Source organism: Oncorhynchus nerka, linkage group LG12 (assembly GCF_034236695.1).
Source record: "Oncorhynchus nerka isolate Pitt River linkage group LG12, Oner_Uvic_2.0, whole genome shotgun sequence".
In the NCBI taxonomy this organism is placed as follows: Eukaryota; Metazoa; Chordata; class Actinopteri; order Salmoniformes; family Salmonidae; genus Oncorhynchus; species Oncorhynchus nerka.
The window spans coordinates 53,703,745-53,718,386 of NC_088407.1; the positions used below are offsets into that span (position 1 = coordinate 53,703,745).

General features: G+C 44.2%; 1 protein-coding gene across 2 annotated transcripts in view; it reads left to right on the top strand.

Annotated features, from left to right (window-relative positions):
* Positions 1–14,642, top strand: part of LOC115138362 (rab3 GTPase-activating protein non-catalytic subunit-like) — a 28,911-nt gene that overhangs the window by 11,555 nt on the left and 2,714 nt on the right. Inside the window, exons 14-33 of one of the 2 annotated variants that reach the window (XM_029675152.2) lie at positions 143–332; positions 404–547; positions 681–763; positions 869–933; positions 1,031–1,121; positions 1,204–1,331; positions 3,627–3,840; positions 4,260–4,357; positions 4,618–4,723; positions 5,034–5,194; positions 5,258–5,432; positions 11,230–11,397; positions 11,487–11,593; positions 11,788–11,854; positions 11,933–12,003; positions 12,367–12,402; positions 12,527–12,601; positions 13,674–13,889; positions 13,972–14,274; positions 14,411–14,575. In XM_029675152.2, coding sequence (XP_029531012.2) covers positions 143–332; positions 404–547; positions 681–763; positions 869–933; positions 1,031–1,121; positions 1,204–1,331; positions 3,627–3,840; positions 4,260–4,357; positions 4,618–4,723; positions 5,034–5,194; positions 5,258–5,432; positions 11,230–11,397; positions 11,487–11,593; positions 11,788–11,854; positions 11,933–12,003; positions 12,367–12,402; positions 12,527–12,601; positions 13,674–13,889; positions 13,972–14,274; positions 14,411–14,575 — 2,663 coding nt within the window. Of the gene's footprint in view, positions 1–142; positions 333–403; positions 548–680; positions 764–868; positions 934–1,030; positions 1,122–1,203; positions 1,332–3,626; positions 3,841–4,259; positions 4,358–4,617; positions 4,724–5,033; positions 5,433–11,229; positions 11,398–11,486; positions 11,594–11,787; positions 11,855–11,932; positions 12,004–12,366; positions 12,403–12,526; positions 12,602–13,673; positions 13,890–13,971; positions 14,275–14,410; positions 14,576–14,642 lie in introns of both variants that reach the window. The other variant, XM_065025648.1, reaches the window with a different exon arrangement.

The following is a 14,642-nucleotide window of genomic DNA, read 5'->3' on the forward strand; positions in this document are numbered from 1 at the left end:
TTGACACTCAACAGTAACAAGAGTTTTTTTGGTTTATTATAAAGACAGCAAACATTGTGTAGGGTTTAGTTTTTGTTGAATTGGAAAAAGGCCCTGGTTATACATCTAGTTCTAATCTAATTCTGACTGTCTCCTGCCCCAGGCTACCGGGACGCCCAGCTGGGTTGGGTACAGGTGTCTGAGGGGAGGGGCGAGTCCTCCCCGTCCGCGCCCCTCCCACGGCGCCATGCTCAGTTTCTGGTCATCTACGCGCCCAGGAGAGGCATCCTGGAGGTGTGGGGCACACAGCAGGGCCCCCGAGTAGGAGCCTTCACTGTCGGGAAACACTGCAGGTACACACACACACACACACACAGTTCTGATTTAAAGCAGTTGTAACCATTCCCTTGTGTGTGTGTGTCAGGTTGCTGTATGCAGGCTACCGGCTGATGGGGGTGAACAGTGTGACCAGTCAAGGCTGGCAGCTCCACACACAGCAGGTGTGTCTGTTCGACCCTGCTACTGGAGCACTACGCACTGTCACTGTCCCCTTCCATCTGGCCCTCAGGTGAGTACATACACACACTTTGTATCAGGTGTACAATTATTTGAACGTGAAAAGCTATTTCGAACACTGTGGTCTCTCGATTGTCATACATGGCAAAGATACACACGCAAAACAGCGTTGACTCCTGTTTCAGTGATAAGAAGAGTGAGAGAGCAAAGGATCTGCACCTGCTGAAGAGACTGACCACACTACTGAAGAGCAGAGAGTTGGAACCAGGTGAGATGGAGGGGGAACATGAAGAGGTTGAAGGAAGCCCTTTACAGAAATATTTCGACAGGGCAAACAACGAGCTCTTTCTTACCTTTGACCTTCTCTCCTCAGATTACCTGGAGAGCGAGGCCCAGCGTGTACTGCTGGACATCAAACACCCTGCCATTAAGAAACAGGTCAACGAGCACACACACCCAGACACAGATGGGGGGGGTCAGCACACCCAGGGAATGTCGTTTCTTATTACTTGCTGCTCTCTGTCCTGCCCTTTAGGCCCTGGAGTGTCTGCTAGCCAATAAAAATGCTCCAGTCTCCTGTCTGACCAACATCACCCGACTCTTACTGGCCAGTCTCAGGGAGAAAGGTACTGTGCGTTTCTGGACATTCATTGAGAATTAATATCAAAACCATGTTTTTGTACAAATGTGTGTGTGTTGTCCCTGCAGACCCTGAGGCGGTAGATGAAGCATTGCTCCAGTTGTGTTCCTCCCAGCTGAAACTGCTCCAGCTCTACACTGACATCCAACAGCTGCACTCTACTGTGGAGGCTAGCACAGACGCACACACTAAACCTGTGAGGGCAGAACCACTACGCATTCACACGCATTTTGTTCTTCTATCCTCGTTGGGATCTAAAATTTATTTCCATTCAAAATCAAATTTACCCTTCCCATAACCCTATCCCGGCAGGTAGCCTATTGGGTAGAGCGTTGGGCTAGTAACAGAAATACTGGATCGAATCCCCGAGCTGACAAGATAAAAATCTGTCGTTCTGCCCCTGAACAAGGCAGTTAACCCACTGTTCCCCGGTAGGCCTTCATTGTAAATAAGAATTTGTTCTTAAATGACTTGCCAAGTTAAACAAAGGTTAAATCAATTAAATTGAATCAAGAACCCCTTAGCCTTAATTTAATTCTAAACTTAACCCTAACCCCTAAGTTTAAAATAGCCTTGCCCTCGTGGGGATGTGGAAAATGTCCCCATGAGGGAGAATTTTCCTTGTTTTACTATCCTTGTGGGGATTTTGTATTTATTATGGATCCCCATAAAGGCAGCAGCTCCTCTTTCTGGGGTCTGGCAAAATTAAGGCAGTTATACCATTTTAAAAACAATACAATGCATTCATAACAGATTTCACAACACGCTGTGTGCCCTCTGGCACTTACTCCACTACAATATATCTACAACACAAAATCCATGTGTACGTGGGTGTATAGTGCCTATGTTATCGTGTGTGTGCATGTGTTTGTGCCTATGTTTGTGTTGCTTCACAGTCCCTGCTGTTCTATAAGGTGTATTTTTTTTCATCTGTTTTTTAAAATCTGATTCTACTGCTGGTGTGAGTTACCTGATGTGGAATAGTGTTCCATGTAGTCGTGGCTCTATGTAGTACTGTGCTCCTCCTGTAGTTTGTTCTGGACTTGGGGACTGTGAAGAGACCTCTGGTGGCATGTCTTGTGGGGTACGCATGGGTGTCTGAGCTTTGTGCTAGTCATTTAAACAGACAGCTCAGTGCTTTCAACATGTCAATACCTCTCACAAATACAAGAAGTGATGAAGTCAATCTCTCCTCCACTTTGAGCCAGGAGAGATTGACATGCATATTATTAATGTTTCCTCTGTGTACATCCAAGGGCCAGCCTTGACAGTCCCTCTTTGTGGCACCTGTCTACACGAATAAACAGTAGTCCTGGTGCGACAAAACTAGAGCCTGTAGGACCTGCCTTGTTGATAGTGTTGTAAAGAAGATAGAGCAGCGCTTTATTATGGACAGACTGTTGTCTCTGTTGTATCAATGTTTTTACCATCACAGTTTACAATCCAGTGTTACTCTGAGCAATTTAGTCACCTCACCTTGCTCAATTTCTATTTGATTTATTACAAGATTTAGTTGAGGTTTAGGGTTGAGTGATTGATTTATCCCAAATACAATGCTTTGAGTTTTAGAAATATTTAGGATTAATTTATTCCTTGCCACCCAGTCGGACACCAACTGCAGCTCTTTGTTAAGTGTTTCAGTCACTGTAGTAGCTGATGTGTATAGTGTTTAGTCATCCACATACATAGACACACTGGCTTTACTCAAAGCCAGAGGTATGTCGCTAGTAAAGATTTGAAAAAAGTAATGGGCCTAGATAGCAGCCTTGGGGAATTCCTGGATTATGTTGGAGAGGCTTACATTAAAGAACACCCTCTATGTTCTGTTAGACAGGTAACTCTTTATCCACAATATAGCAGCCATAACGCAGACTATGATCGATAATGTCAAAACCCACACTGAAGTCTAACTAAACAGTCCCCCAAATCTTTTTATTATACATTTCTCTCAGCCACTCATCAGTGCTGCATGCTGAAAGTCTGTTGTTAATTTGTTTACTGTGAAATAGCTTTGTATCTGGTCAAACAATTCTTTTTTTTGAGGCAGTAAAGGGGCTTTAATATTCTTAGGTAGCGGAATTACTTTCGCTTCCCTCCAGGCATGAGGGCACACACTTTCTAGTAGGCTTCAATGGAAGATGTGGCAATATCGTCTGCTATTATCCGCAGTAATTTTCCATCCAAGTTGTCTGACCCCGGTGGCTTGTCTTGTCAATAATTTTTTTTCACCTCTTCCACACTCACTTTACGAAATTCAAAATGACAATTCTTGTCTTTCATAATTTGGTCAGATATACTAGGATGTGTAGTGTCAGCGTTTGTTTCTGGCATGTCATACCTACAATATGTTTGCTAATCTTGTCAATTAAAAAAATGTGGGTCCCCACAAGGATATAAGAACCAACCCATACACACATACACACCCTAAACCTGTGAGTACAGCATTCTGAACTACTCTTCTTTTCTCTCTTTTCTTCCTCTTCCTATCCAGACGGAGGTTGCCGGTGTAGAGGAGGAGCTAGCCCGTGTCTCCCTCATCCTGCAGCGCTACACCGAGCTCACCTCCGGCTCCCGCCCCTCCGTCTCATTTGCCCAGGACTCCCCTGACGCATCACTTCCTGTACGCGGCTTCCTGTCCCAGATGGAGTGTGAAGGAGAGGAGATCAGGGTGGTCCCAGGGCCTGACGCAGACTGGACACAACTGGGTAGGAGGAACGCGCGCACACACACACACACAAGTCACATTACCCCTATACAAATCTACCTCTATCACTCCAGTATCTCTTGCACATTGTAAATATGATATTGGAACTGACTGAACCTATAAAATGTATTCTTGCTTTCTCGTATCTTGTGTGTTTTTGTTATACCTTATTATTTGTAGTATTACATTGTTATTGATTACTGCATTGTTGGGGTTAGAGCTTGCAAGAAAGGCATTTCACTGTACTTGTGCACGTGACATTGAAAATGTGTAAAATTGCAGGAAATTAGCTTTAATTAAAACTGCTACATTTTCCCTTCGCTCCATGGCAAAATGTGTAATTGTGCCCGTGACATTAAAACGTGAAACTTGAAACCTATGAGTATAAAGGGTAAGACTGTGTTGTTGTTTACCCTGTAGGGAGCTTTCTGTTCTGGGGCTGTCTGATAGGAGAGAGCCCTCTACAGAAGGTCTGTGACACACTACAGGAGACAGGCATCAGCCCACAGCATTTACTGGTGAGGAGAGGGAGGGTGGTACGGCAAAAGGATGGGAGTGTGACGTGCACTAATATCCATTCTGCATGCAGCACATGCTTTTTACCTGTGCTTCAGTGCAGGGACATTTCTTCATCTGCCCAACTGTATGTATTCATCCATCTTTTTTGATCCGTACCTCCGATTCAAGGAAGGGGAGATTTAGGTATGGGAGGAAGAATAGACTCAAATAGACAACATGGATGAGTTACATTTCCTTATGTGTGTGTTCTTTCCCTCAGTCTCTGCTGCTGAGTGTATGGCTGCACAGAGAGAAGGAAGTATTGAAGAAACCAAAGGCCGTCAGACACCTACACACACTCCTCACTGCCCTCAGCTCCATGAAAGGTGTGCGATCACATCGTATTTTGTAAGGTGGTCTGTGCTGTGATACAATTGAGTTAGCAGTTGGGTTGTGGTTAGATAATAGGTAGTGGAGTCCACAGGAGGCTAGTGGCACCTTCTTTGGGGCGGACAGGTTTGTGGTAATGGCTGGAGCAGAATTGTGGAATGGTATCACATGTATGGTTTCGAAGTGTTTGATGCCATTCCATTTGTTCTGTTCCGGTCATTATTATGAGCCATCCTCCCCTCAGCAGCCTCCTGTGGTGGACTTCCATTGACTTTCAGAGACGTCTCTGTTTCCTCCTCTCCTTAGGTGCGGTGGAGTCGTCGTGGGACATGCAGTGTGTCTCCCCCTGGTGGCAGCAGGTGCGGTCTGCGTGTGTCCAGTCACACAGTGCTGCTGCTGCCCTGCTGGCTGCAATAGTGGCTCACCGCGCTGCCAAGGATAACATCACCAGCCTGGCCGAGACTAAGGTAACACACACACACACACTGATGTGTGTGTGCTTCATCACTGACTCTGTGTGTATGTGTCAGTTTCAGTCAGAGTGGGAGGCGGTGTCGTTGGAGCTGGAGCAGTGGGCGGTGTGTGTGAGACAGCTGGAGGACGTGCTGGCCCTGCAGACGCTGCTGTGTGTGGCGCCTCTTAAAGGAACACCAGGGGGCGCCACACCACACTGCTCAGTCAAAGCCCTGCTGGAGGGGGGCCGAGGTACTGAACGAATACTTAACCTCTCTGGGATATTCAGGACGGTAGCGTCCCACCCCGTCAACAGCCAGTGAAAGTGCAGGGCGCCAAATTCAAAACAACAAAAATCTCATAATTAAAAATCCAAGCATACAAGTATTTTACACCATTTTAAAGATACAATTCTTGTTAATCCAGCCACAGTGTCTGATTACAGCGAAAGCACCACAAACGATTGTTAGGTCACCACCAAGTCACAGAAAAACAGCCATTTTTCCAGCCAAAGAGGGGAGTCACAAAAAGCAGAAATATAGATAAAATTGATCACTAACCTTTGATGATCTTAATCAGATGACACTCATAGGACTTCATGTTACACAATACATGTATGTTTTGTTCGATAAAGTGAATATTTATATCCAAAAATCAGTTTACATTGGCGTGTTATGTTCAGTAGTTCCAAAACATATGGTGATTTTGCAGAGAGCCACATCAATTTACAGAAATACTCATAATAAACATTGATAAAACATACAACTATTATACATGGAACTTTAGATAAACTTCTCCTTAACTTGTTATGGCTGCAATCCCCCTATCGGGATAAGTGTCATCAACAACCACTGAATAGCATAGCGCTGCATTCAATAAATATTACTACAAATATTTATATTCATGAAATCACAAGTGCAATATAGGAAAACACAGTTTAGCCTTTTGTTAATCCACCTGTTGTGATGCTTTACAGCGAAAGCAATCCAAGCGTTTGTGTAAGTTTATCGATCGCACGATAAAACATTAAGTACATTTAGCATCAGGAAGCTCGGTCACGAAAATCAGAAAAGCAATCAAATTAACCTCTTAAGTCGACCCTCTACTTTTTTGAACATTCTGTTAAAAATCGCGCAACATTTCAGCGCCCTGCTACTCATGCCAGGAATATAGTATATGCATTTGCTTAGTCTGTGTGGATAGAAAACACTCAGACGTTTAAAAAACTGGTTAAATCACTGCTGTGGCTTTACCAGAACGGCATTTACATCGAAAAGCACAGGAAAAACTGATCACTGAAAATGGGAAAATATATCCATGCGCTACTTGAACCCATTGATAAAGGTGAACCACAATTAATTGACTGAGGTTGCAGTACCTACAGCTTCCACACGGTGTCTAGAGTCTTGTCATTTCCCTTCGAGTTTTTTCTTGGTCAAACACATGCAGGGCACCGTATCTCCTAGGTCTAGGACCGGATATTTTCGTTGAGTTTCTAGCCGGACATTTTTCCAGACGGACAGCTAATGATCTTTACATCGCCTCCTGATGAATTTTATCGCTTATTAACGTTTACTAATACCTAAAGTTGCATTACAAACGTATTTCAAGTGTTTTGTGAAAGTTTATCGTCGACTTTTGAATTTAAAAAATGACGTTACGTTTTGAAACTATGTTTTTTTCGTTTATCACACAGTCTACATATAACGATATCTAGGCTTTATATGGACCGATTTAATCGAAATAAAGACCCAAATAGTGTTTATGGGACATCTAGGAGTGCCAACAAAGAAGATGGTGAAAGGTAATGAATGTTTTCTATTTTATTGTGGGGTTTGTGTAACGCCGAAATGCTAATTATTTTGTTTACGTCCCCTGTGGGTCTTTTGGGGTGTTGCATGCTATCAGATAATAGCTTCTCATGCTTTCGCCGAAAAGCATTTTAAAAATCTGACTTGTTGCCTGGATTCACAACGAGTGTAGCTTTAATTCGATACCCTGCATGTGTATTTTAATGAACTTTTGAGTTTTAACTAATACTATTAGCATTTAGCGTAGTGCATTTGCATTTCCAGAGCTCTAGTTGGGACGCAAGCGTCCCGAGTAGAAGCAACAGGTTAATCGTTTACCTTCGATCTTCGAATGTTTTCACTCACGAGACTCCCAGTTACACAACAAATGTTCCTTTTGTTCCATAAAGATTATTTTTATATCCAAAATACCTCCGTTTGTCGCGTTATGTTCAGAAATCCACAGGAAAGAGCGGTCACGACAACGCAGACGAAAATTCCATAATGTCCACCGAAACATGTCAAATGTTTTTTTATAATCAATCCTCAGGTTGTTTAAAAAAAATATAATCGATAATATATCAACCGCAAATGTCTTTCACAGTAGGAGAGGGAAAAGCAATACCTATCCAAACTCTGTTGCGTGAGCAAAACTCATGTGACCACTTAACGCGATGTTATCGTTCTGGCTCAATTTTCAAAATAAAAGCCTGAAACTATGTCTGAAGACTGACACCTTGAGGAAGCGATAGGAAAAGGAATCTGGTTCATATCCCTTTAAATCCAGCAAAGGGAGGCTATGGAACATGGAGTTTTCAAAATAGAAGCCACTTCCTGTTTTGATTTTCCTCAGGGTTTTGCCTGATATATCAGTTCTGTTCTACTCACAGACAATATTTTGACAGTTTTGGAAACTTCAGAGTGTTTTCTATCCAATACTAATAATAATATGCATATATTAGCAACTGAGACTGAGGAGTTGGCCGTTTACAATGGGCACCTTTTCATCCAAGCTACTCAATACTGCCCCTGCAGCCATAAAGTTAATGCAACCGCTGTGTCAGATTTTTTTCTTTACGGAAAAAGCATACCATGCAATCTGAGTACGGCGCTCCAAAACAGCCAAAGAGATATCCGCCATGTTGTGGAGCCAACATTAGTCAGAAATAGCATTCTAAATATTCACTTACCTTTGATGATCATCAGAATGTACTCCCAGGAATCCCAGTTCCACAATAAATGTTTGATTTGTTCGATAAAGTTCGGAATTTATGTACAAATACCTCCTTTTGTTAGGGCGTTTGGTAAACAAATCCAAACGCACGTGCAAGTCCAGCCGAAAGGTCTGACAAAGTCCAAAAAGTTATATTACATGTCGTAGAAACATGTCAAACGAAGTATAGAATCAATCTTTAGGTTGTTTTTAATCATAAATCTTCAATAATGTACCAACCGGAGAATTCCTTTGTCTGTAGAAAAGCAATGGAATGCAAGCTAACTTTCACGTGACCGCTCGTCACGAGCTCGTGGAAATCTGCCAGACACCTGGCTCAATCCCCTCTCATTCGGCCCCACTTCACAGTAGAAGCATCAAACAAAGTTCTTAAGACTGTTGACATCTAGTGGATGCCTTAGGAAGTGCAACATGACTAATATCCCACTGTATCTTTGATACGCTATGAGTTGAAAACCTATAAACCTCAGATTTCCCACTTCCTGGTTGGAATTTTCTCAGGTTTTCGCCTGCCAAATGAGTTCTGTTATACTCACAGACATCATTCAAACAATTTTAGAAACTTCAGTGTTTTCTATCCAAATATACAAGTTATATGCATTTTCTTGCTTTTATGGCTGTGTAGCAGGCAGTTTACTCTGGGCACCTTATTCATCCAAGCTACTCAATACTGCCCCCCCAGTCACCAAGAAGTTAAGAAATACTATAAGAAATAAAAAAGGCTGTGGCTGCGAATCTGTAGGTAAACGCCAATTTCCGCCCCGTCTCACTAGAACCCAATGGAAAGATCCGGATCATGTTCTGCGCATGTGTTACTTGGCGCACAAATTTGTGTGTTCACCCTCCCTTCACTTTTCTCACTGTCAATCGTGAATGATAATTATTTTTTGGAGCGAACTTTTGAGCAGATGGTGTTAACAAACAGCATACCTGTGTTTTGATTCAATCAAAGCACATGCATTATGTGACCAAAAGTATGTGGACACCTGGTTGTCAAACATTTAATTCCAAAATCATGGGCATTATTATGGAGTTTGTCCCCCCTTTGCAGCTATAGCAGCCTCCACTCTTCTGGGAAGGCTTTCCACTAGATGTTGGAACATTGCTGTGGGGACTTGCTTCCATTCAGCCGCAAGAGCATTAGTGAGGTCGGGCACTGATGTTGGGCGATTAGGCCTGGCTCGCAGTCTGCATTCCAATTAATCTCAAAAGTGTTCGATGGGGTTGAGATCAGGGCTCTGTGCAGGCCTGTCAAGTTCTTCCACACCGATCTTGAGAAATAATTTCTGTATGGACCTCGCTTTGTGCACAGTGGCATTGTCATGCTGAAAAAAGAAAAGGCCTTCCCCAAACTTTTGCCACAAAGTTGGAAGCACAGAATCGTCTAGAATGTCATCGTATGCTGTAGCGATGATATTTCCCTTCACTGGAACTAAGGGCCTAGCCTGAACCATGAAAAATAGCCCCAGGCCATTTCCTCCTCCACCAAACATTACCGTTGGCACTATGCACTGGGGCAGTTAGCGTTCTCCTGGCATCTGCCAAACCAAGGTTCGTCTTTTGTACTTCCAAATGGTGAAGGGTGAGTCATCACTCCAGGAACATGTTTCCACTGCTCCAGAGTCCAATAGTGGCAAGCTTTACACCACTCTAGCCAACGCTTGGCATTGCGCATGGTGATCTTAGGCTTGTGTGTGACTGCTCGGCCATGGAAACCCATTTCATGAAACTCCCGACGAACAGTTATTGTGCTGACGTTGCTTCCAGAGACAGTTTGGAACTCGGTAGTGAGTGTTCCAGCCGAGGACAGACGATTTTTACTTCGCTATGCGTTCAGCACTTGGCGGTCCTATTCTGTGAGCTTGTGTGGCCTACCACTTCGTGGCTTAGCTGTTGTTGCTCCTAGACATTCCCACTTCACAATAACAGCACTTACAGTTGACCGGGGCAGCTTTAGCAGGAAAGAAATTTGACGAACTAAGGTGACATTCTACTGTCAATGTTTGTCCATGGAGATTGCATGGCTTGTGTGTTTGATTTTATACACCTGTCAGCAACGAGTTGTCCAATTTGAGAAGAAAAAAAAATATATAGCGTATTTTTGCCCAGTGGCGCGCGCTGTGGCCGCATGAGAGAGAAATGCCACCACTCACACGTCATCCTGAGATCTCATAAGAAATGGCCGGAGAAACGATGTCCGTAGGGGGAATAGCAGGTAAGTGAGAGTTGAGGGTGTGGGGGTAGAAACTATTGGCCAGTCTCAGTTTTTTGCCATGTACTGCCTGCTTCTGAGTGATTGAATCGGGGAGAACAGGGCATGGCTGGGGGTCCCTGATGATCCTCTTGGCCTTCCTGCAGCACCTGGTGTTGTAGGTGTCCTGTAGGGTAGGTAGTGTGCGCCCAGTGGTGCATTCGGCTGCACGTATCACCCTCTGAAAAGCCGTGCGGTCCACGGCGGTGGAGTTGCCGTACCAGGCTGTGACGCAGCACGACAGTATGCTCTCAATGGTGCTCCTGTAGAACACTGAGAGGGCCCACGGGGACAGGCTGAATTTTTTCAGCATCCTGAGGTTGAAGAGTCGCTGTCGTGCCTTCACTATGGTGTCCTTGTGGTTAGACCATTTCAGCTTCATTCCAATAACGGTATACTATGCTATTATAAATTGTCACTGTGATGTTGCAGACATTGATTCAGCTTTGATCTACCGGTAACTATTAAACGAGCACCATTTGCCAGAGTAGCCTGTTCTCTACGAGTAGAGCAGAGACTGTGTGTAAAGTACAGAATCCAACATGCGCAGAAGCTTCTAGACCTTTAACCCCCAGGAAGAAAGATCTAGAAAAGTCAGAGCCGCAGCCACTTTGAATAAAAAGCCCATAATCCTTACCTTAAATCCTTGAAGGAATCTCAGATCTGAGAGGCTTGGGATTGGTGAGAGTGGTAAAGTGAAACTTTGCTTTCACCAATCCAATCACATGAACAGTAGATTTCCCCCCCCCCTTTTTTTTTTCTTCCTTCTCTCAGGTGGTATAGCAGACAGTGTGGCTAAGTGGGTGTTCAGGCAGGACTTGGCCCCTGAGTGGCTGAAGGACATGCTGCAGAGGAGGGGGGAGGCCCAGAGGACAGAACAGCCCTCCCAGCCAGTGCTGAGGGAGAAAAGCCAGGAGGATGCAGACTTCAATAGGGCAGCAGGTGAGTGGGTACTCTATGGTCGCTAAACTGATTCCTCTATAGAAAGTGTGGTTGTTGTATTAAAGAGTGTGTTTTCTGTGTTCCTCCAGAGCTGCTGGTGTCTGTGTGTCAGCGTTTCCCAGACTCCCTCTCTCCTGACCTGCTCTTTGCCCACTGCTGCTGGGAGTACGTGGTGCAGTGGAACAAATACCCAGAGGTTTGGCTCCAAACAGTACCAGCATACAGACTCACATCTATACACATTTCAGTTGAATGCATTCAGTTGTACAACTGACTAGGTTATCCCCCTTTCCCTTACAGACACTCACATCAATACACATCTATATACACACACACACACACACACACAGTTTAAGGTGTAAAATCTAATGTTTTCTTCTCTCCCTGAAGGAGGGGCGGTATCTGTGTTGTGCAGTGGAACACCTGAAGCTGGTCTCTAGTCCTCACATCCAGCTGGGTCAGACAATACAGAATCATATTTAATATTCACGCTGTGTGTCCCTTGGTTTGTACTATAAGAGTCTTTCTCCTGCAGGCATCTCCTCAATGATGTGGAACACGTTCATCGTTAAACGTTTCTCAGCTGCTGCTTTCCTTATGGAGAAGGTGAGCAGCAATTTCTTTTTTGTGTGTGTTTGTATGTGAGAGAGTTCTGATGCATGAAACGTCACGATCATAATTATTTTTTATAATGCTCTTCACTTTTCAACTGAAGGCGATAAAACTGACATTTCACTTGTGTAGAAATACGATTTTACATTTAGTTTGGTCGAAGTTGTAGGGTTTTCTGCAGACATCAGCTGAAATGTACCAATATATTTGCATAGCTGAACATTCTCACGCTATTACAACTGTCACAAGATTAGTATTTCATAGTGGGACTCAAATGGGTTCTGTTTTCAACAGAACAGAAAACTGGTGTCCTATATTTTTGTTTCATGAAAGATTGTTTGTGTTTCCTCTCCACAGGTGGGGAAGGCCCCTAAAGACCGCCTGTGTCGACGGGTGAGCAGAGCCCTGCTCTATTCAGCTACACATCTACCTCTCTGATTGGGACTTGTTGAGCTTGGGCTGTGAATAGACGTGCACATAATGGTATATAACATTGGTGGTGTCTCTGTGTATTCAGGATGTGGGAATGGGAGACGGTGCCACGACATCATTCCTGGGCTCCTGTGTTGCGCTGCTACAGATTCTGATGGAGGTACACACAAATAGATAGATGGATGCATACAGTTAGGCAGATTAACTGCAGCACAGGTAAAAAGCATGTGCTGCATGCAAAGTGGATGTAAGTACAAGAGGATTTGTCACAGCAATGATGTACCATTCAGGGCTCGAAATGAAGTGCTTCCCGTCTTCCCGGGCACAATAAAAATAAATTCTGTGATAGTTCAAAACAGACATTGGGACGGTTCTAAATAGAAGTTGGGGGACCATAGGCCAGAAAAATATAAAATGCATACAACAGTGGTTCCATACTAAAATGTTTAAGCACAAAGACGAGGCTGCTGAAACAGATCACAACATTTAGCTTAAAAGTTGCTAAACTATGAATAATTCACATTACAAGAGCAGCAATGTGTTCACTCCTCTCAGCCATATGCGTGAATGTTCCAAAATGTTATTACGGGAGAACAGCATTCCCAAACGTGCAACTGATGCGAGAGGTTTTTAAAATGCGATGGATATTTGATTTATTTAACCTTTTTTATTTAACCTACTAAAATGTACAAAAAGTTATGTAAGGTCAAGGCCACCATTCTTCAGTGACTGAAGAGGGAAGGTGAAGCAGAGAAAGTGAAGGCTGGGAACACACACATTCTTTATTGTATAGGCTATTGTTGTTTTAATGGGCAGCTGTTGGTGGAATGTAATGTCTCTAACTTAAGTTTATTCAGTAACCAGTTCACAATAACATAGTTCTCTCTTAGATAAGATGCTCAACATTTTTTTCTTAAATAAATAATATAGACTGTATCTGTCTCAGAAATACACACACACAACAAAATCACTGCAAATGACCTAGACCCATGTTGGCATATCAAAAACATAAAAATAAAAATAATAATATTTTAATTTTGGGATAGTTCAACTTCAGTTTGGGACAGTTGAAATTGCACTTTGGGACGGTGAGGAAACAAGTTAGTCGCGAGCCCTGGTACCATTGCTGCAGCATTGAAGAATTACTTTTGAACTAAAGCATTTGTAGATTGATAGTGGCAAGTGAGGATTTTCCTTGGTAACTCTGAACCCCTTCCCCCCCTCTCCTCCAGGCAGACTCGGGGATAGAAGAGGTGACCCCTCCAGAGCTGTGTGTGGAGGAGGTGTGGGGGGGAGCGGAGGGTCCTGCCTCCATAGTAGAGTTAGCCCTGGAGCAGAGGGGAATCCACTACCCCCTTGTACAACACCACTGTCTCCTGGCCACTCTACTACACACTGCTATGACCTTCAACCTCCGGGTCAAACCACTCAGTCTGTTCGACAGCAAGGTGAGACAAACACGTGGCGTAAACCAAAGAGTACACACATGCATAACACCTACAGTATACTCACTGCAAGTTATCCTTCCAGGGTAAGAGTGCCTTCTTCAGAGAGTTGGTGTCCATCCAGCTGATGTCCAGCGGAGATATGGACCCTGGACTGGTCTCTCTTAGACAGGAGTTCCTGCTCAGGGTGTTGACAGGCTGGGTGAAGACCCAGAGTGAGGCAGGGATGGCTCCTGCATCCACCCGGCTGGACCTTGACTCAGGGGACGAGACGTGGCCCTCTCTGTGTCTGGACCTGGGGACCCTGCTGCAAGTCAACCCAGACATCCTGCGCAGACACCTGGTGTGTGAGCTGTACAACCACGGCCTGGACCCCCGGGCAGAGCAGGTAGGTAGTCATAAACACCAACAACTCCCTCAATACAAAATACATGTTACATTATACACACATTAATCAAATGAATATGATCACTCAAAGTATATTAAAAAAGCGGAAGCTAGCCTGTGTGTGTGTTATCTGTCAGGTGATGTTGGAGGTGGAGGATAAGGACGTGTTGGGTTCTCAGCTGTTGGTTCTAACAGGCCAGAGGCTGAGCTACTCCCTGCTTCACACCCAGACCCAGACCAAGCCCGCCATGGAGCTGCTGGCACGCCTCCCCCCCACACTCTGCACCTGGCTCAAGGCTATGGTGAGACCAACCTCTGTGTTACCTTACAGCATGCTAGAACAACTGCTCAGGGTGATTAAAAGCATCT